The sequence below is a fragment of the Ictalurus furcatus genome, chromosome 7, assembly GCF_023375685.1.
Source record: "Ictalurus furcatus strain D&B chromosome 7, Billie_1.0, whole genome shotgun sequence".
Lineage (NCBI taxonomy): Eukaryota > Metazoa > Chordata > Actinopteri > Siluriformes > Ictaluridae > Ictalurus > Ictalurus furcatus.
The window spans coordinates 6,205,378-6,228,017 of record NC_071261.1 but is presented as its reverse complement, the minus strand read 5'-3'; the positions used below and the strand labels follow the sequence as shown (position 1 = coordinate 6,228,017).

Sequence of the window (22,640 nt, the reverse complement as noted above, 5' to 3'; positions counted from 1 at the left end):
GTGTTCATATGTTGGTCCTAATATCACATTTATGTGAGTGAACTACGGAGAAGGCTGTCTGAACCACACTGTAAAACCCGGATAAGTTGATTGTACTTAAAAATTTGAGGAAAGTGGTTGCCTTAAAAAAATTAAGTAATGTTTACTCGATAACTTAAGTGAACTTAAACATTCCAGCCCTTCCAACAATTATTTTTAAGTTCAATGCACTAAATTCCAAGTTGATTTAACTCAAAATCATTTGTAATATCAATTGCTCTGTTCAATTACTCAACTTAGTTTCTTCAGTTAAATTAAGTAAACTTTAAATTCATTAAATTATATATTAAAAAGCAAGCAAATACCAAAAGTTTTTAAAAAATGTTTTATTTCAACTGCAATATTTTCATTTGAAAATACAATACACACAGTCAATGTCACAATCTCCCCTGCAGATGGCGCTGTGGTTGCGACGTGCAAGGGGAGCCGGAGGACGTGCGCGTGCACGAGATTACGTAAAGAGGACTGTTTCCTATGGCCTGTGTCTTGGTTTTTGTTCTCCTCCTGTTCAGGTATTGGTGATGTGTGAGGGTGTGACTGTATTGTTTCCAACTGTCTGAGTTTAAGTTTGATTACGTGAGTTATTTAAACCCCTCGTGTGGCTGCGCACTTCGCACAGTATTATATATGGATAACTAGCTAATGGAGTCCAAGTATATGTATGCGTTAGCTACCTTGATGCTAAGCGGTCTGGAATAAAGTTGGTGTGACGTTGGATGTTCGATATTCGCGGATATGCGGAAATTAAGGGACCGTCTCTAAAGTTACATACGACATTGTTAAACACGATTCTAACTTCAATAGCATTTGAAGGGAATGACTTACTGTCATATAACCAACTGTAGAGTGTTCATCTAGGTGTCAGCTATGATGCACACCTCTTAGATTTCTGATATTTAATAAAATAAACTATTAAATCACATATAAATATTGCCGTGTATTTTATTACTGCATGGGCCCATACACAAAATACACCATAATTTAAAGCTCAATGGCATTTGAAGGGAATGATGTACAGTCACACAACCAACTGTAAAGTGTTCATCTAGGTGTCAAGTATGATGCACACCTTTTAGATTGTTGATATTTAACCCTACAATGCACGAACCAAAAAAAAAAACCTGTCATAAATGCATAAAGGGGGTCAAAATGACCCGTACTGGATCGAATGGTTTACTTCAAAAAATAGATGTCCTATTAATGAAATTTATATATATATATATATATATAATATATAAAAATATACAGTATCTCACAAAAGTGAGTACACCCCTCACATTTTTGTAAATATTTGATGATATCTTTTCATGTGACAACACTGAAGAAATGACTGCTACAATGTAAAGTAGTGAGTGTACAGCTTGTGTAACAGTGTAAATTCGCTGTCCCCTCAAAATAACTCAACACACAGCCATTAATGTCTAAACCGCTGGCAACAAAAGTGAGTACAAAAGTGAAAAGGTCCAAATTGGGCCCAGTTAGCCATTTTCCCTCCCCATATATGTATGTACAGTGCATCCAGAAAGTATTCACAGCGCTTCACTTTTTCCACATTTTGTTACAGCCTTATTCCAAAATGGATTAAATTCATTATTTTCCTCAAAATTCTACAAAGAATACCCCATAATGACAACATGAAAGAAGTTTGTTTGAAATCTTTGCAAATTTATTAAAAATAAAAAACAAAAAAAAAACATAATACACAAGTATTCACAGCCTTTGCTCAATACTTTGCTGAAGCAGCTTTGGCACCAATTACAGCCTCAAGTCTTTTTGAGAATGATGCTACAAGCTTGGCACACCTATTTTTGGGCAGTTTCTCCCATTCTGTTTTGCAGGACCTCTCAAGCTCCATCAGGTTGGATGGGGAGCGTTGGTGCACAGCCATTTTCAGATCTCTCCAGAGATGTTCAATCGGGTTCAAGTCTGGACTCTGGCTGGGCCACTCAAGGACATTCACAGAGTTGTCCGGTAGCCACTCCTTTGTTATCTTGGCTGTGTGCTTAGGGTCGCTGTCCTGTTGGAAGATGAACCTTCGCCCCAGTCTGAGGTCCAGAGCGCTCTGGAGCAGGTTTTCATCAAGGATGTCTCTGTACATTGCTGTGTTCATCTTTCCCTTAATCCTGACTAGTCTCCCAGTTCCTGCCGCTGAAAAACATCCCCACAGCATGATGCTGCCACCACCATGCTTCACTATAGGGATGGTATTTTCTGGTTTCCTCCAGACATGATGCTTGCCATTCAGGCCATTGAGTTCAATCTTTGTCTTGGTCTTGGTCTGAGAGTCCTTCAGGTGCCTTTTGGCAAACTCCAGGTGCCTTTTGGCAAACTCCAGGTGGGCTGTCATGTGCCTTTTACTGAGGAGTGGCTTCTGTCTGGCCACTCTACTATACAGGCCTGATTGGTGGAGTGCTGCAGAGATGGTTGTTTTCTGGAAGGTTCTCCTCTCTCCATAAACCCTGTTGAGCTCTGGTGAACTCCATGCCCAAGAGGGTTAATCCAGTGCTGGAAAATAATGGTGGCCACACAAAATATTGACACTTTGGGACCAATTTGGACATTTTCACTTAGGGGTGTACTCACTTTTGTTGCCAGCAGTTTAGACATTAATGGCTGTGTGTTGAGTTATTTTGAGGGGACAGCAAATTTACACTGTTACACAATCTGTACACTCACTACTTTACATTGTAGCAAAGTGTCATTTCTTCAGTTTTATCACATGAAAAGTTATAATCAAATATTTACAAAAATGTGAGGGATGTACTCACTTTTGTGAGATACTATATATAAATCATGGCTTTTTTGTGTATAGGCCCATTTCGGTAGTGAAATTCATATCTAATTTACATGTGATTTAATAGCTTGTTTTAATAAATATCAAAAATCTATAAGGTGTGTGTCATACCTGATACCTTGATGAACACTTTACAGTTGGTTGTGTGACTGTACATCATTCCCTTCAAATACTGTTGAGCTTTAAATAATGGTATATTTTGTGTATGAGCCCATGCAGTAATAAAATACATGGCAAATGTTATATATGATTTAATAGTTTATTTTATTAAACATCAGAAATCTAAAAGGTGTGCATCATACCTGACACGTAGATGAACACTTTCCAGTTGGCTGTGTGTCATATCTCAGCCCAGCCACGACTCGGTTTCCCGCAAAACATCGGCTACTTCAAACATGGCCACTGAGGACTACACTTCCCACATACGCATACACTCACCTTCCCCGGAGTTCTAATCATACACACCTGCAGTCAATCACTATCACACTCTCATCACAGCATATAAGAGACTTTGGATGCATACTGACTTTGCGAAGTAAACGTTCAGCTGACTTGTTCTCTGCCGTTATCCAAGCCTTATCTCTCGTGTTTGACAAAGTGACTGTGACCATCGTTTATGTTCCCAACCTTGATTTCTGCCTTGCCCTGTTTTGTTTTGTTTGCCTGATCGCCTGACCCCTGCCTGTTTCTCGACTACGAACTTTGTCTATTCCTTTGGATTATTCTGCCTGAGTCTGTCACCCGCATCTGCTTCTGTATTCAGCCACGGTACGTGACATATTACTTCGCCTTCCTATGGAAGCAGCGGGTGATCCACTGTGGCGTCAAGCTGTTGAAGGCCATGACCGGATGATTAGTGACCAGAGACAACAGGTAGCCAACCTGACTGAGCAGGTGGCTAGGCTAGCTCAAGCCGTGCAGGTCGCTACACTGACGACTGCGCCTTTTCCTCCCATACCGGCGCCGGAGAAATACGCTGGAGATCCGGCACGCTGTCAGGGTTTTCTCCTCCAGTGCTCCCTGTTTTTCTCAAACTACCCAGACATGCCGGAGAGTCGGAGAATTATCCATTTCATGGAGCTGTTGACTGGGAGAGCTTTACTCTGGGCCACAGCACAATGGGAACAGGGAAACAGCACCATCACTACTCTGGAGCAACTGAAGGATCGATTTTGGATCGTCTTTGATCACTCTCCAGACAACAAAGAGACCGGGGAGGAACTACTTACCCTAAAGCAAGAGACGCGCTGCGTTGCGGGTTATGCTTTAGAGTTTTGCACTGTCACGGTCAGGTGCGGATGGAACCAACCCGTCCTCAAGACTATGTTACGTCAGGGATTGAACCCGGATATAGTGACAGAACTGGCATATCGCGATGATCAGCTAACCCTTGATTCACTCATTAGTCTGGCTATTCGCCTAGACCGCCTGCTACAGAGCCGCCACCCAGTACGCAGCGAGGCGGTTGTTGTGGTGCAAAGTCTCCCCGCTGAACCCATGCAGCTGGGGCATGCACGGGTTAATATGGAGGAGAGAGAGACGGTGTCGTGAGTTTCGTTGCTTCTACTGTGGTGAAGAGAGGCACTTCGTCAGACAATGCCCTCTCAAGCAACGCCGTGACTTAGGAGACAACGGAATGGCTAAGCTACATCAGCCAGGGGTGAGTTTGGTCTGTCAACCCAGAGTGTATTTCAACCTGCATTTTTGTTTCCTGTCATAGTAGAATACTCAGGACTGTGTTGTACATTAGAAGCACTGATTGACTCAGGACGGTGGGGAATTTGATTGACCAGACCACCATACAGCAGCACAACATCCCTGTTCGTCCATTAATCACACCACACCAGATACAAGCCATTGAAGGGGCCCACATGGGGCGGGGGGGTTGGGGGTTCATCACTCATTGTACTGAACCACTCAACCTCCGGACCAGCGCACTCCATCAGGAGAGCACGGTGTTCTACATCACGGTGTCCGCCAGACATCCAGTGGTCCTAGGCCTCCCCTGGTGAGAACAACACAATCCAGGTATTTCATGTACTCACAAGATCACGCACTGGTCCCCCCATTGTATCAGCGATTGCCATCAGACACCAGTGATTACCTTAGCGACCACCTCCATTAAGAGCCCGGATAAAACCACCATATTCCACATTCCACCCGAATACCAGGACCTCAGCGAGGCATTTAGCAAAGAAAAGGCTAGTGGATTACCACCTCATCAGCCCCATGACTGCGCCATCGATCTGCTTCCGGGAACTACACCACCCCAAGGAAGGGTTTACCCATTGTCATTGACTGAACAGAGAGCTATAGAGGAGTACATCCAAGAGGCACTACAGCAGGGCTACATGAGACCTTCTACGTCCCCCGCTTCAGCAGGATTCTTCTTTGTAGAGAAGAAGGGAGGAGGGCTATGACCATACATGGACTACAGGGGTCTTAACCAGTGCTGTATCAGTACCCTCTTCCGTTAGTTCCAGTCGCTCTAGAACAACTTCATGCTGCCACCATCTTCGCTAAACTGGACCTCTGCAGTGCATACAACCTTGTCCGGATCAGAGAGGGAGATGAGTGGAAGACGGGGTTTAGCACCACCTCCGGGCACTACGAATACCTGGTAATGCCATGTGGGCTTTTTAGCGCTCCCTCAGTTTTCCAGTGTCTAATTATCGACATCCTAAGGGACATGCTGGGACGTAACATATTCATGTACATTGATGATATACCGATGTTCCAAGAGGAGCATCTTCACCACGTCCGTAAAGTCCTGCAATGATTACTTCAGCACCAGCTTTACGTCAAAGCCGAAAAGTGTGAGTTCCATAAGGACACCATTTCATTTCTGGGGTACATCATCAGCCCTGAGGGGGTTACTATGGACCAAGTTAAAGTGAAAGCAGTAGTAGACTGGCCCACGCCTGCAACCGTAAAGGAGCTACAGAGATTCCTGGGTTTTGCCAATTTCTACAGAAGGTTCATTCGAAATTTCAGCTCCATAGCACACCCACTGATGTCCTTGTTGAAAGGAAAGCCCAAACGCCTGCCATGGAACCCAGCTGCCCAAGCAGCACTAGATCAGCTCAAGAAGGGCTTCACAACCACTCCCATTATCAAACACCCAGACCCATCCAAACCGTTCGTGGTGGAGGTCGACGCATCAGAGACAGGCGTTGGAGCTGTCCTCTCACAGTGTTTCGGAGAGAAACCCAAACTCCATCCTGTGGCATTCTTTTCACGTAAACTATCACCAGCAGAACGAAATTACGATGTGGACAATAGAGAACTCTTGGCCGTTAAGCTAGTCCTGGAAGAATGACGACACTGGCTGGAGGGGGCTACACACCCGTTCGTCATAGTCACTGATCACAAGAACCTAAAATATCTACGTACCGCCAAGAGGTTATCACCCCATCAAGCTCGATGGTCACTATTTTCGCCAGGTTCCAGTTCCAAGACCCGGATCCAAGAACACTAAGGCTGACGCCCTGTCTCGTCTGGACAACACTGAGGTTCAGAGGAACAACAAAGAGTACATCTTACCACCCTCATGTATTATTAGTGCCCTTTTAGGAGTGGGAGCTGGATCAAATGCTAGAGAACATTCTCCAGTCTCAGGTTCCAGCAACATGCCCTTCGGGAAGACAATTTGTGCCCAAACGGTACCGACAGGAACTCGTCGTCTGGGCCCACACGGCAGCTGGCACAGGTCACCCAAGGGCACAATGCACCTACCATCTGTTACGGGAAAATACTGGTGGCCTAATATGGAGAGGGAGATACACAGAGTAGTGGCGTCATGTTCTTCGTTTGCTCAGAGTAAAGTGCCACGGACACTCCCAGCCGGCAATCTCAAACCTCTACCCGTACCAGAACGTCCATTGTCACATATATCCATTGACTTTGTTACAGACCTACCCGAGTCCCAAGGTAACACAACCATTCTGGTAACAGTGGACCGATTTTTCGAAGTCAGTAAGGCTCGTTCCACTACACACTCTGCCCACCGCATTCATGACAGTCGAATTACTATTTCAGCATATATTCTGGTACTTCAGCATCCCGGAGGAAATAGTCAGTGATCGGGGACCTCAAGTCACATCCAGGGTATGGTCCAGTTTTATAGAAAAAATGGTGATCACAGTCAATCTCACATCTGGTTATCATCCACAAGCAAACAGCCAAGTGGAACGAGTCAACCAGGAATTAGGCTGGTTCCTTAAGACATTCTGTGCCTCAAACCCCGAGGATTAGAGCAGAGTCCTCCCGTGGGCCGAATATGCACAATATTCACTACGTCACTCAGCCACAGGCCTCACACTGTTTCAGTGCATACTAGGTTACCAACCCCCATGGAATCACCAGCAGTAGATCAGTGGTTCCAGAGGAGCGATCAGGTTTGGGTCAACACACACCAGTGCCTGAGACAGATGGCACACACCTACAAGCGTAGAGCGGATCGCCACCGCAGTGAGCATCCACGGTACCAGCCCGGCGATAGGGTTTGGTTGTCCACAAAGGACTTGAGACAACCACATTGCTGCAAAAAACTCACCCCAAGGTACACGGGGCCATTCAAGGTCCTAAAACAAATCAATGAGGTCACCTACCATCTGGAATTACCTTGACACAGTCACATAGCCCCCTCCTTCCACGTGTCACGACTCAAGCCTGTCATCACAGGACCTCTAGCCACAGAGGTGCCCTTCGAAACCCCTCCTGTACCACTGGAGATCGATGGGAAACCTGCATACTTGATCAAGAATATCCTCAACTCTAAGCGCAGGAGGGGTAAGCTGGAATATTTAATCGAGTGGAAGGGCTACGGACCTGAAGAACAATGCTGGGTTCCGACGCAAGACATCCTGGACCCACACCTGCCTGTTTCTCGACTACGAACTTTGTCTATTCCTTTGGATTATTCTGCCTGAGGCTGTCACCCACATCTGCTTCCATATTCAACCACGGTACATGACAGTGTGACTGTACATCATTCCCTTCAAATGCTATTGAAGTTAGAAACGTGTATAACAATGTCATATGTAACTTTAGAGACAGTCCCTTAATTTCCGCATATCCGTGAATATCGAACGTCCAACGTCAAACCAACTTTATGCCAGTGTGTGGCTGTGCACTTCGCACAGTATTATATATGGTTAACTAGTTAACGGAGTCCAAGTATATGTATGTGTTAGCTACCTTCATGCTAAGCGGTCGTGTTCTCGTGTCTTGTTTTTGTTTCATGCCTCGAATCTAGCTTCAAGTTTAGACCGCGTTTCATGTTTATCGACTTTATATTTGTAAATAAAGTCTTTAATCTGCACTTGCTTCCATTTCCGAGTCCCGTTTCGTAACAGTCAAGAAAATTATGTGAAATTATTTGCCAAATCCTAAAGGTCTTCTGAACTATCAGTGTGAGGAAACTTGTCATTAGCCTGTTATTCTAAAAGTGCAAAGTTACAAAGTTTCTCTTTGTGGCATTGTAGCTGAAAAAAAATTATTAGTAATATATAATATAATATAATACACACACACACACACACATAGAGAGAGGGAAAAAAGTATTGTACACACCAACATTTGTTTCAGTAAATATATTTCCAGTGAGGCTATTCACATGAAATGTTCACTAGACATTAGTATTGTACCAGTGTATATATAAATAAAATAAATTTAAAATTTCTATAAAATAGGAACATTGCAAATAAAAATTGAATCAAACCACAAAATCAGTGCCAATATCATAAAATATGCACTTCAACATTACAAATGAACCACTTGCTAGTGGAACAGTAGTAGAACAATCTGGAGGCCCGTTTTACTGTTAGCTGATTTTTCAAAGATTGAATTTTGGGAGCAGCTTACCTATCAGGTTGAGCATTACCTGCTGAATTAAGTGGAAACTGTTTTTCATACACTTATGATAGTAAGTACAGGGCATAAATCAGTCCGAAAAGAACACAGAAGGCCTGAGGCAGGTCGGCCAGTTCATCCATCACCAAACTCCCTTCAAGACGATGCTCACTTTGAATGGGTTTAGCTGAGGACTTTCTGATTCGAAGCAGAGGATCCCCACTGGAGTTTGACTGTACGAGTCCTTGTCAGTTACATCCCAACAGAGAAAGAAACAGATTGACGAAAAAATGTCCACTGAACTCGCCGGGTAGGGGTTCAAGCGGGAGAAAACGTCCAAAATTGTTTCAAACTACTGTATATATTTTTTATTACTCACAAACAGCCTCTCAATGGAAAATAGAAACAATAAAAGAAACAATAAAAACTGGCTAAAACATACTTTCTAACCAAAAGCTCCACTTGCACCCATGAGAAAAAATGGCTTCCCTTGCTTCTGCAACAGCTAACCAGTGGGGAGGTGTAGTCCGTTACACTTAAATTATTCATACATTGAAATATGTGTACAAATTAGTAGAATCTACTTAAATATTTTAGTAATGCATTCAAACTTAAATAATATAAGTATGTTGTAATTAAATTGTTAAGTAGATATGAAATCTGGGCGAACAGTGCAAGGTGGGTTGGGTGGCTATGGACTTCAGGATCAGACACTGCCTTGAAGGCACTGTAATACAACCGCAGTGAACTGGTATCAACTGGAAAATCAATTTGGGGTAATAATTTTCCAGAACATGTTTGACAGGTAGCTTATTAGCAAATTAGAATGTGTGATAATTCGCTATTGTAGTGAATGTTATCGAAAAGTTCATCCTTTAAACTATATTTGAACGAATAAATATATTGGAACGCACATAAAATGGCATTAGGGCTTTCACTAAGGGGATTCTCTAAAACAAAACAGCATGGGGAATGAAATACGTTTCTACATAACATTACAGTAGCATGTTCGCCTCACACCTCCAGGGTCGGGGGTTTGATTCCCACCGTGGCCCTGTGTGTGCGGAGTTTGCATGTTCTCCCCGTGCTGCGGGGGTTTCCTCCGGGTACTCCAGTTTCCTCCCCCAGTCCAAAGACATGCATGATAGGCTGATTGGCTTGACTAAAGTGTCTGTAGTGTATGAATGGGTGTGTGAATGTGTGTGTGATTGTGCCCTGTGATGGATCGGCACCCTGTCCAGGGTGTACCCCGCCTTGTGCCCGATGCTCCCTGGGGTAGGCTCCAGGTTCCCCGTGACCCTGAGAAGGATTAAGCGGTATAGAAGATGGATGGATGGAAGGATAACTTTACAGTTAAATATGTTTAGAAATTAGCTTTACAGTTGAAGCATGTATCAACCGAACTGTGAGGAATTTAAAGGCGGGAAGTTTTCCTCATACACTGTTCCGCCATCTAGTGGTTATAAGGAGGTATGAACTCAATAGAGTGTATTACTAGATATTTGAATGATATATTTTTATTCTTATGCAATATTTATTATAAATACCATGCATGTTTTGCCAATCTAAATTATATGCATAATATTTATTAAATATTATAAATATAATAATTTTATTATATATATATAATTTTATATTATATATATACACAATATCTTACAGTTACAGTCCATGTTCTGTGTATTTATTGTTTTGTTCTGTGTATTTATTGTTTTGCACTCATCTCACACTGTTGTGCAACAATTATTGGCAGCCTTTTAGTCAATACTTGCTGTGCTACCTTGCTTTGCCAAGATAACAGTTCTGAGTCTTCTCCTATAATGCCTGATGAGGTTGGAGAATACATGGCAAGGGATCTGAGAACATTCAGAATATATAATATAATAACATACAGAATCTCTCCAAATTAGAGATCGACCAATAACCGATATGCAGAACCAATATTTATTTATTATTTTACTTTTGTATTTGACACAATGATAACACCACCACTGAACTGAACAAAATGTTTTATTTATAACATTTTTGTCTATTTCACTTCCTCCTTGCATTCAAAACAAAACTCTTATTTATACACGAATAAATAGAGGGGTCTGAAAGAGTGCAAAAAACAAAATAATAAAAGCTTTGATGAGGTAAACTGAGGTAAATGAGGTAAATTGATTTGGGCACAGATGTGGACATCCCATATTAGCAAGGCACGTGAACGCGGCCAAGCTGCCAATAATAGGTCCTTCTTTACCTCCAGAGAGCTCCAAGAGCTGGCATCAAGATAAATTACTGCAATGCTTTGAAATAAATGTGTATGTTTTTTTTTTTTTGTAAAAGATTGTGGCTTCCGGTGTGATTGGAAAAAATCTCTACAGGATCACACGTATTAAAGCTGATCATTAACTGGCAAGATGTACGAGATGTCTTGGAGCACATATTAAAATGTGCTGGAAGTTGGGGTTTAGGTCATTCGTTAGAAGCTAGAATTCACCCAAGTGCTTTGTATTGCATGTACAGGACTACACGGATACATTATCATCATTATTATTACAGAAAGAAACAATGAAAAAACACAAAACATACAATCAAGAGCTGTAACTCTCTAAAGAAAGAGCCGTTACTGCATGCAACGTTTTTCACCAAAGGTCTATTAAAGCTATCTGACTTGCAGTGACAACCATCACGGCAAGCTTATCTCTTTAGTGGAGTACCTACATAGCAAAGAGTTACAGGGGATGAACATGGAACTCTAAATATAGTTACCTTTGCATCTTACTTCAGTAAACAAAAACACCGGGGGGTTGGAGAAAAAAAATATTAAAAATCCCCAAAGACGCTCAAATACAGTAGGAGAGATATGGAATGTTAAACATCCTCATGCCTCACATAGTTTTAAGATACTCTTATAAACTCGTCCGCCACATTGTTCGATCTGAGAGGCTTCTGAAAACATTTTCAGTATGGGAAAATAGTGAACATCTATGCTCCTTGGTTTTCGTGGTACATTGTGGGATTTTTTAGGGAGCGAACGTCCCAGTGCACACTGGTAGGATTTCTCAGTTGAGACAGCCCTTCAAATGGTCCACTCCCTGATCAGTGTCCTGACTACTGAACTATGGAGCTGATTGAGATGCACCCATAAACTCAAATCCATTACCTCACGAACAAGTCTATAAACTTCTGATTGCAAATTCATGACAAAAAAAAAGAAGTTTTGTTCAGTCATGTGCTGATTATTTAAAAACAGGTGCATAGATAAGGAATAAACTTTGATTTACACACTGATTTACACTGCAAACATTTTATGGTTACGCTATGGTGTCAGAGTTTTTCCGTACCCGAATTCAGTTTTCCTGAAAGTCAAATCAAAATTGCATAAATTATGCAAATAAACAGGTTGTTTTTTTTGTTTGTTTTTTTTTTTTGGGGGGGGGGGGGGGGATTTTGGTGCATCACTACAGTTGAGTATTAAAAACAATAAGTCTTAACAGTATGTGGTAGAAATGCTAAAAGTTAGCATTTGCTATGATTTCTGATGAGTTTGATATGAGAACATGAGATTTAAACCACATACAGTGCCCTCCACTAATATTGGCATCCTTGGTAAATATGAGCAAAGAAGGCTGAACAAAAGATCAAAAGGTTAAACAATAAAGACAATTTTTCACAGCCTTCTTTGCTTATATTTATGAGAGTATCTGACTGAGTGGTCCTGAGGAATGAGTGGGAACATTAATATTAATATTATTTACACATCAAGGTTTTACTTTTAACTGTTTGACCTCGCAGCATTCCCTTCATACTGCAACATGTACCATCAAACCTTAACATGCCTACACTGGCTAAAATAACGACACTAGCCATTGTTAGTGTTCAGAACAGTACATGAACTTAAAAAGGTTTCTCAGTTCTCACAGGGTAATAGCCACAAGGAGAGTAGGCAGCAGCTGACTGTTGAAAGCATGGCACTTTTGAATCCAAGACGTCTGGGCTACAGCGCTGATACACTGGGGGTGGGAAACATTGAACTGAAATTAAACTACACGTCAGAATAATGCTCTATACTACAGTATTTACTAAAGTAGCATGCAAATCGAATGCTTAAACTAATTAAGGCTGAGCTCACAACTATTATAAAGGGGACAAAATGTATTAAATCATCATCACCTGGTGTGTGAAACCCGTGCTGTGAGTGATGAGGTTTGACGCCCTGCTGCATGTGCATGACGCTGGAGGGATGTGCACTCGACGAGTCCACTGGGAAGTGGTGAGACACAGGGACCGGCACAGCGTCGTTAGTGTTTAATGTAACTGGAGAAGGATCACCATGGCCCACTACAAATGCTTGGGAGGATTTGGACGTTCTGTCGCAGTCCTTCTCCTGCTGAGGGCCATTACAGGGAAGGTGGTAAGGGGTTCCCTGATGTCCAAGCAAGACTGAACCTGAACAGATAGAGACAAGTCAAGTATTAATAAACTAAAACTACAGATGATGACCGAGGTCACAAAGTTATCCAGCTGGCACTGTACTAGCAAAATGATGTACGCTTTCTCTTTATATTTGTCTATTTTCTCTTTTTTCTACACATTCCTATATAAAGTTAGATAAAGTTGTTACTGAAATGAATGAATGAATATATTCTGTCTATTCTTTTGATCTGCTTGTTGAAACACTACCAACCTGTTTTCTTTAAGCCAGAGGTTTCCTGTGGCGAATTCAGCATCATATGATGGAAATGTTTTGATTTCCTGCTGGTCACCTCTCTCCCGGCGAGCTTGGCCTTGTTGAGAGGCGTGAGTCGCTTTAGTTTGACTAGAAGCTCAGGCTTATCCCGTTTGAAGAACGGGTTGTGAAAGTGGTGCAGCTGGGCCTTAATGGATGAGATGTTGGGTTGCTTGTCTGAGACGTCACGGTCTATGCGTTCTTTTCTGAAACCGTAGAGGTTCAGCTGGCGAATGAAACTGACAAAGTCTGTTGTTCTGAAGTACTCAGACAAATGCCTGGGTTGGGACAATAGCACTTCAGCTTCGAAGGGTTGCTGATGGATAAGTATTCCTTCCCCACTGGCGTCCCACCAGATTGAGCGAATCTGCGGATCGTTCACCAAATGCCACAACTTGGCAGGGAACTGGTTGGGGTTGATGAAGGTGACAAAAGTTGCTTCAACGATTTCCATGCCAGCTAAAAAGATTTGTAGCTAGCTGGGTGAAGAAAAAGGAGACTGAATGTAACAATTACTCTCTAGCACTAACTAGATAGTAGGTGGCTAGCTAACACATAACACATTCATCTTCAGTAACAGCTGAAAATCACTAACAATAACAAGCTATAGCATTAATGTAATCAAAATTGACCATTAGAGTTGTCAAGCAACCTGGCCATAGCCTAAATATTCAAATAAAAACAGACCCAAAGTAATTTCTAAGAGCTACATGATCACGTGTGAAATATTTCTTATATATGAGCACATACACCTGCTATGTGGTTCCTTTTGGGAGTTCTCTGATCCCTAAAGTCCTGGTGCGTATTACAGTGAATCAGAAAATAGTGACGACACTATTCGGCATGTTTTGTAGGAGAAACGGTGAACGTTTAGGTCAGTAGTGGCAAACATACCGCCCGTGGGGTCTATGTGCCACGATCACCCCATCTGATAGCGCGTTCGGAGAGATGAGGGGTGCGCGCGCATGCACGAGCTACGTGCACGAGTGCTCAGCGAGCACATGCTCTTTGGATTTTGACAACTGTGACATTGTTTACTGTGGACACGTGCACAGCGGCCTACAAACATGGCCGCCATGGACTACACTTCCCACACATACATGTTCACCTTCTTCGGAATACTAATCACACACACCTGTTTCCAATCTCACACATACTCACACCACAGTATATAAGAGACTGCTCAAACACTATGACTTTGCATAGTATTGAGTTTAACTCACTTACCAAGTGGTTGTCCTTTGTTCTCGTTTTTGTTTCATGATCTCTGACCTCGTTTATAGTTTCTCGACTCTGATTATTGCTTCGCCCTTTTTATGCCTGTTTGCCGATCGCCTGACCTGTTGCATGTTTTTGGACTACGTTTTTGGATTACGATTTGGATTTGTCTGCCTTTGTGTCTTTTAATAAATACGTCTTTTCCTGCATCTGCTTCCGTACTCAACTCCCTTATGTCTCGGGACGTGACAGAATACTACACCTAAACATGGAAGTAGCAGGAGAATGAGGAGAGCATCATGGCAGTAAATATACGGATTAATGGCCACGATACAAATCAGTCCAGTTTCCCCAGAGGACTGCCGCTGAACTCCCGATAGAGACTTATGGGTTGGAGAGCCACCTGTTGTTGTTCCTTGTTCACAGCCAGGTGTACTTTGCTAGCCTGGCACATCCCAAGCCTGTCAAGAAACGGTGGCTGGGGTTCTTAGTGTCCCGGTTTTATGGCCCGGCCTGTGACTGTGCGGAACAACTGATCCGTACAGGGTCCAGTGCTCTCAATAACGTCACTCAGTTTGCTGAACTTTTTCTGCAAGAGTTCGCGCAGGAGGTCTCAGCACCTGAGCTCCAGCCAGAGGTCAACATGGTGACCTCAGAGCTACAGCTTGAGACCCACGAGGAGGTCTCAGTACCTGAGCTCCTGCTAGAGGTCAAGGTGGCGACCTCAGAGGTCCAGCTTGAGACCCACGAGGAGGTCTCAGCACCTGAGCTCCAGCCTGAGGTCAACATGGCGACCTCAGAGCTACAGCTTGAGACCCACGAGGAGGTCTCACCTGCCGAGCTTCAGCCAGAGGTCAACATGGTGACCTCAGCCACAGAGTTTCAGTCTGATACCCATGAGGGGGTCTCCGCTCCAGAGTTCCAATGTAATGCCACGTTCCTGTCCCAGGTCGAGGAGACGGCCAACTCAAGCTCTGCTCTCGCCAAGTTCCTGTCCCAGGTCGAAGAGACGACCAACCCAAGCTCTGCTCATGCCATGTTCCCGTCCCAGGTCGAAGAGGCGGCCAACCCAGGCCCTGCTCACGCCAAGCTCCTGTCCCAGGTCGGTGCCGAAGACAGTACTGACCAGGTTCTGCTCATGCCTGAAGTTGTGGTCATGAACAATCAAGCTCTGATCACACCGGAGTCTGCTGATACAGACAACCAGGTTCTGCTCACGCTTGACACCGATGACTGGGACGACCAAGTTCCCCTCACGACCGAGTCAGCTGACGTGACCAACCAAGTTATGCTCACGCCAGAGTCTGTAGATACGACCAATCAAGTCCTGCTCACGCCTGAATCCACTGACACAGCCAACCTAGTTCAGCCTGCAGAGTCCACTGAGAATGTTGCTCTGCTTTACTGTTCTGCTGAGGACGTCACGCTGTTTACCTGTTCCGCTGAGAACATCGCTCTGCTTACCTGTTCCGCTGAGAACGTTGCTCTGCTTACCTTTTCCGCTGAGGACGTCACTCTGCTTTCCTGTTCCGCTGAGGACATCGCTCTGCTTTCCTGTTCCGATGAGGACGTCGCTCTGCTTTCCTGTTCTGATGAGGACGTCGTTCTGCATTCCTGTTCTGATGAGGCCGTCGCTCTGCTTTCCTGCTCCGCTGAGGACGTCGCTACGCTTTCCTGTGCCGCTGAGGACGTCGCTCTGCTTTCCTGCTCCGCTGAGGACGTCACTCTGCTTTTCTGTTCCGCTGAGGATGTCGCTTTGCTTTTCTGTTCCGCTGAGGATGCTGGGCAGTCTCCTGGTTCAGATGGGAACATTTTGCCCAGGCGGCCAGGATCGCCAATGGAGAGGAGTGTTTTGTGGCACTCCAGGAGGAGCGCCCTTGGGGGGGGGGGGGGGGGGTTATGTCACGATAAGAAAGATGAGGGATGCGCGCGCATACACGAGCTACATGCATGAGTGCTCAAATCCAAATCGCAAGTCAAAATCCCAAGAGCACATGCTCTTGGGATTTTGCGAGAGGGCCAACAAGCTCTGCTCACGCCAAGTTCCTGTCCTAGGTCGAAGAGACGACCAACCCAAGCTCTGCTCATGCCATGTTCCTGTCCCAGGTCGAAGAGACAGCTGACCTTTTGCATGTTTTTGGATTACGATTTGGATTTGTCTGCCTTTGTCTTTTTTAATAAATACATCTTTTCCTGCACCTGCTTCCGTACTCAACTCCCTTACATCTTGGGATGTGACACTCTGTTATTACTCTAGCATGAAAAAAAAGCTTTAGGCCATAAATTATGTCAAAATGTGCTAATATATAACTCTTCATTAGCGAACCAAAAATGTGAAGCTGTGGCCGTGTGTCTCTCCAACAAATTTAGGGCTTTCACAGCAACGGGGATGAACACTTGTGAAATAACAACTGTAATGTTTTGTTGTTGTTGATGTTTTATAAGTAATTTTCACAAATTGTGTTTTTATTGTATTACGTATTATTTTAGTGTGTATTGATCCCCCACTTTAATATAAAAGTCAGTTCCAGGTTCCAGGTTGGAACACTACAATATGGTAAACCTGTAATCTGGAAAATTTTGATTGAATTGCAGTCTGTTTGTCTTTTGATGTTTATGTGTGTAGGCTCATCACTCAGGTATGATTATATCAACCTATGACAAAACAATGCTGTGCCGTACACTTTAAAATTTTCAGTGGATATTACAGAAATTCCCAAGTTCATAACAGACTGTCATGATTGATTGAGAAATATAAAATGTATATCCATCCATTTTCTATACCACTTGTGGTTCAGCACAAGCGCTTCAGAGCGCTCTCATTATTTTATCCTGCTTTATGCTATTCTGTATTAACCATCTTTCTGTAATAAACCTTTTTACCTTCAGAGGACTTCAGAGGTCTGCGAGTGTTGTCTAATTTCTACGACAATTTGGCGGCTCCTGGCTGGGCTGCGTGAGTCTTTCAGCTTTTCTGGACAACTGTGGCCTTACCACTGACTGGTAGGAATCATCAAGAATTTAGAATTAGAATTAGAATTTTATGAAGTCATAGTGTATTGCTTTCTGTGTGGAAGGGAGTCAATGATATAAGAAATGCGTGTATTACACGCATAGGTAAACTCTTTTACATTCTTAAGGTTTGCTTTATTGAACCTATAAGTTATATGATTAATTGAATGTCTAGAGATTTGACACACACTAAAACCTTTTCTGTCTGTGCACGAGAACGCATATTCACTTGATTTTCATAGCAAGTTAAATTGATTAAAACTTTGAAAGTTACGGAAGCTGTAAAAAAAAAAAATGGGAAAAACATGTAGCAAAGCACATCCTGTGACACATGTTATGGTATGTACATGGTGTTCATATGTCGGTCCTAATATCACATTTATGCGAGTTAACTACGGAGAAGGCTGTCTGAACAACACTGTAAACCAGATAAGTTGATTGTACTTAAAAATTTGAGGAAAGTGGTTGACTTAAAAAAATTAAGTAATGTTTACTCAATAACTTAAGTGAACTTAACTTAAACATTCCAACTTAAACATTCATATTGTAGGAAATTAGCCAGCGGTGGGTGGAGCACAGACACACAGGAGGCCATTGTAAGGTTGCCAAACGAGTTTTTCTTTATTTGTGGTGTTCCGGGATGTGTTTGTGTGAGTGCGCGGTGTATGTGCGTGCTCGCTTGTGCTTGCGTGTGGGCGTGGGTTGCAGGATTTGCCGGAGTTGTGCCGGTGCTTTCCGGACAAATGAGGGCTCTTCTGGGCCGTCAGGCAACGCCGCGTGCGTAGTCAGGGAATGGAGGCTTCGCTCGGATCTGAATCTTATATCACGTGAGAGGATTCTCCTCAATCGAGCGGAAGAGCGGCCTTTTATACTCTCCCCTCATCTGCTGGATGGTGGAATTTTCCCGTGCAGTGCCAGCACGGCAGTAGGGAAAGGAGCGATTTTAGTTCCTTGTGTACCGGCTGTTGGTCCGTCGCGACAGTACCCCCCCCAGCTCCGAGCCTACTGTTGCTGCGTGTCGGGCTCACAGTGCATCTCGTCGCGAGAGCCCATCTGCATTCCCATGGTGGACTCCCACCCGGTGCTGGACCTGAAAAGAGAAGTCCTGTAAGGCCAGGAACCACCGGGTTACCCTGGCGTTAGTGTCTTTGGCCTTGGCCAGCTACTGTAGTGGGGCGTGGTCTGTCACCAGGACGAAGTACCAACCGGCCAGGTAATATTGGAGCTCCTTGATGGCCCATTTTATCGCCAGGGCCTCTCTTTCCATGGCTGCATATTTCTTTTCAGAGGGGGACAACTTCCGACTGATGTAGAGGACCGGGTGTTCCTCTCTGTCGAAAGTCTGTGAAAGGACTGCGCCCAACCCGGTTATGGATGCATTGGTGTGCACGGTGAATGGAAGGGTGAAGTCTGGGTTGCGTAGCACTGGAGGCCCTGGAAGGCCCTCTCCGCTTTGGCTGACCACTTCACCCGGTCTAGCTGGCCCTTTTTCGTGAGATCTGAGAGGGGGGACGCTACAGAGGAGAAATTAGGCACGAACCGGCGATAATACCCCGCCAACCCCAAAAAGGCACGTACCTGTTTTTTGGTGTAGGCCAGGGATAGTCTTTCACCGCCTCAATTTTCTTCACCTGGGGCTTCAGCAGGCCCCGGTCAATACGATACCTGAGATACTGTGCTTCTGTTAGGCCCAAGTGGCACTTTTTTGGGGTTGGCCGTCAGCACGGCCTTCCGGAGCTCCTTCAGGACCTCCCCCCAAGTGGAACAGTTGGTCCGACCACGTGGAGGAATGGATAACCACATCACCAGGTAGCCCGCCGCAAAGGGATGATGTGGACGCAGGACAATGTCCATTAGTCATTGGAACGTTGCGGTCGCCCCGTGGAGCCCGAAGGGGAGAACCCGGTACTGCCAGTGGCCGTTCGCCGTGCTGAAGGCCGTCTTCGGTCTTGCCTCTGGAGCTAGGGCCACTTGCCAGTATCCCTTGGATAGGTCCAGGGTGGATATGAATTGGGCCCTCCCCAGTTGCTCCACTAGGTCGTCCACTCGAGGGAGGGGTTAGCTGTCAAATTCCGAGACCTGGGTCAGCTTCTGGAAGTCATTGCATAGTCGGGTTTTGGTATGACCACGATGGGGCTGGACCAGGGGCTATTGGACTCCTCGATGATGTTTTCTCACATCATTCGGCCAACCCCCTCCTCTATAGCCTGGCGGCGGGCCTCCGGGACCTGATAGGGCCGCTGCTGCACCACTACTCCCGGTGGGGTCTTGATTTCGTGGTGGATCAGTTGTGTCATTCCTGGGGAGGTAGAGAACAAATCCGTGAACTGACCCACTAACTCTGATAACTGCTGTCTTTGCCCGGGAGTGAGGTCTTCCCCCAGCTGGACCAAGGTACCCTCCTCATGGCCTGTCTCTAGGGTCACGAACGCAGACACTACTGGTGCTGGCTCCACCCATTTCTTTAACAGATTTATGTGGTATGTTTGGGTGTCTGCTCGTTTACCGGGCTGTTGCAGACAATAGTTCACGGCCCCTTCCTCCCAAGGACTGTGTATGGCCCTTGCCATCGGGCTAGGAACTTGGAGGCACTGTTCGGCACTAGGAGGAGCACTCGATCACCAGGTTGGAACTCCTGGGGTTGTGCTGGGCGGTCATCTCCTGCATTTCCTGCACGTATTCAATGACCAAGCGGAATGGGGAGGGCTGTTCCTCCCAGGTTACCCGGGCCACGTCCAGCAGTCCTCGAGGTCGCTGTCTGAAGAGGAGTTGAAAGGGGGTAAAGCCCGTGGAGGCCTGGGGGCACTCCCGGATGGCGAAAAGGACATAGGGCAGGAGGAGGTCCCAGTTTCTCCCTTCTTCGTTCACTACCCTCCGTAGCATCTGCTTCAAGGTTTGATTGAACCTTTCGACGAGCCCGTCAGTCTGGGGGTGGTAGACGGACACTTTTAGGTGTTTCACCTGCAACAGCCAACACAGATCAGACATTAGTTTGGAGATAAAATGCGTCCCTTGGTCTGTTAAGATGTCCTTTGGTAACCCCACATGGTTGAAGAGGAGCATCAGCTCTTTCGCAATATTACAGGAGGTGGCTTTGCAGAGGGGCACCACCTCGGGCTATCGGGTGGCATAATCCAGGATGAAGAGTATGTACTCGTGACCCTGGGCGAACTTGGAGAGTGGCCCCATGAGGTCCATGCCAACCCGCTCGAAGGGGACGCCTATGATGGGCAGAGGGATAAGGGGAGCCAGCGGGAGCCTCTGTGGGGCGGTGCGCTGGCACCAGGGGCATTGTTGGCAGAAGCCCTGGACTTCTGCGTCCACCCCTGGCCAGACAAAGCGATCCTTCAGCTTTTCCAGGGTGCTTCACGCTCCCAAGTGGCCACTGAGTGGATGGTGTGGGCCAGGTGCATCAGTTTCTGGGTTTTGGTCTTGGGGATTACCAAGAGGTCCACCTGCTCCCCTTGGCGGCAGGCTCGTTGATAATGGAGACCACCCCGAACAAGGAAGTAGGAGGAGGGGAGCCTCTGGTCAGGGTCCTGGTCGATCCCTTCTATCAGTCGCACCTGGGCCCAGCAGTGCTTCAGGCGGTCATCCTCCTTCTGCTCCTGCCCACAATTTCCCTGCCGGTTCACCTGGTGAAACACAGATGATATCGGGTTAGCGTGTGCGTGCGGCTTACCTTCTGCTGTGGCATCTCCCTCGTCTTGTGCCAAGTAGGCCTGCCGGGCTCGGGTCTCCTTCGTGCGCTGAGGTTCCCTGCCAGATTTTGGAGCCGGGCTGGTCGGGAACCCGGGCCAGTCTCTTCCGAGGAGCAGGGGCACCAGGAGATCAGGGATAATGCCAACTAGGAGTGGCCAGGTGCCAGCTTTACCCCGGATCTGGACCTCGGTCGCTGGGACTTCCCTGGTATCCCCATGGACGCAGGTTACGGTGATGGTCCCACTCCGGCCGAGCTCTCTTGGCAGGATCGTCGGCCAGGTGAGGGTCACGGTACTCCCAGAGTCCAGCAGGGCGGTGACCGGGCTCCCCTCGACCCACACCGTCGAGGGTGTGTTGGTGGCTCCGCCCCACCGCCACATGCTTTCTGGCCGTCAAAATTCTTGAAGCTGGACTGTCTCTGCAGTGCCAGAGTCGAGGAAGGAGCAATTTTAGTTCCTTGTGCGCCGGCTGTCGGTCCATCGCGACTATATATATATATATATATATATATATATATATATATATATATATACACACACACACACACAGATATATATACAGTATCTCACAAAAGTGAGTACACCCCTCACATTTTTGTAAATATTTGATTATATCTTTTAATGTGACAACACTGAAGAAATGACACTTTGCTACAATGTAAAGTAGTGAGTGTACAGCTTGTATAACAGTGTAAATTTGCCGTCCCCTCAAAATAACTCAACACACAGCCATTAATGTCTAAACCGCTGGCAACAAAAGTGAGTACACCCCTATGTGAAAATGTCCAAATTGGGCCCAATTAGCCATTTTCCCTCTTCGGTGTCATGTGACTTGTTAGTGTTACAAGGTCTCAGGTGTAAATGGGGAGCAGGTGTGTTAAATTTGGTGTCATCGCTCTCACACTCCCTCATACTGGTCACTGGAAGTTCAATATGGCACCTCATGGCAAAGAAATCTCTGAGGATCTGCTCAAATAATTAGAGAGAAAAAACTAGCACCCTGGTATAACGATCAAACGCGTACCTTAAAACAGACCAATCGACAATTAGAACGTAAATGGCGTCAAACCAAATTGGTAATATTTCAAACAGCATGGAAGGAGAGCCTCCTGAACTATAGAAAATCTCTTAGCGATGCTAGAAAAGTCTATCTCTCCACCTTAATAGGAGATAACAAAAACAATTCTAGATTTCTATTCAACACAGTAGCAAAATTAACTAGGAATAAAACCACTACAGAAAGAAGTACTCAATCATTACATAGCAGTGAAGATTTCATGAAATTTTTCATTGGTAAGATTGAAAATAT

At 45.2% G+C, this 22,640-nt stretch overlaps 1 protein-coding gene across 3 annotated transcripts; it reads right to left on the bottom strand.

Moving 5' to 3' along the window:
• Positions 1 to 10,678: 10,678 nt before the first annotated feature.
• Positions 10,679 to 17,986, bottom strand: LOC128609528 (heat shock factor protein 5-like). Of its 3 annotated transcripts, none has more exons than XM_053628018.1 (4): positions 17,502 to 17,986; positions 13,359 to 13,875; positions 12,845 to 13,120; positions 10,679 to 12,705 (listed from the first exon to the last, which is right to left on the bottom strand). In XM_053628018.1, the coding sequence occupies exons 2-4, from the start codon at positions 13,852 to 13,854 to the stop codon at positions 12,569 to 12,571; spliced, it is 909 nt and encodes a 302-aa protein (XP_053483993.1). In that variant the 5' UTR covers positions 13,855 to 13,875; positions 17,502 to 17,986; the 3' UTR covers positions 10,679 to 12,568. The 3 variants fall into 3 exon arrangements, with proteins under 3 accessions (XP_053483993.1, XP_053483992.1, XP_053483994.1); XM_053628017.1 differs by having other exon boundaries at positions 13,359 to 13,879; positions 17,502 to 17,983; XM_053628019.1 differs by having other exon boundaries at positions 10,679 to 12,684; positions 13,359 to 13,879; positions 17,502 to 17,973.
• Between the last annotated feature and the right edge of the window lie 4,654 nt (positions 17,987 to 22,640).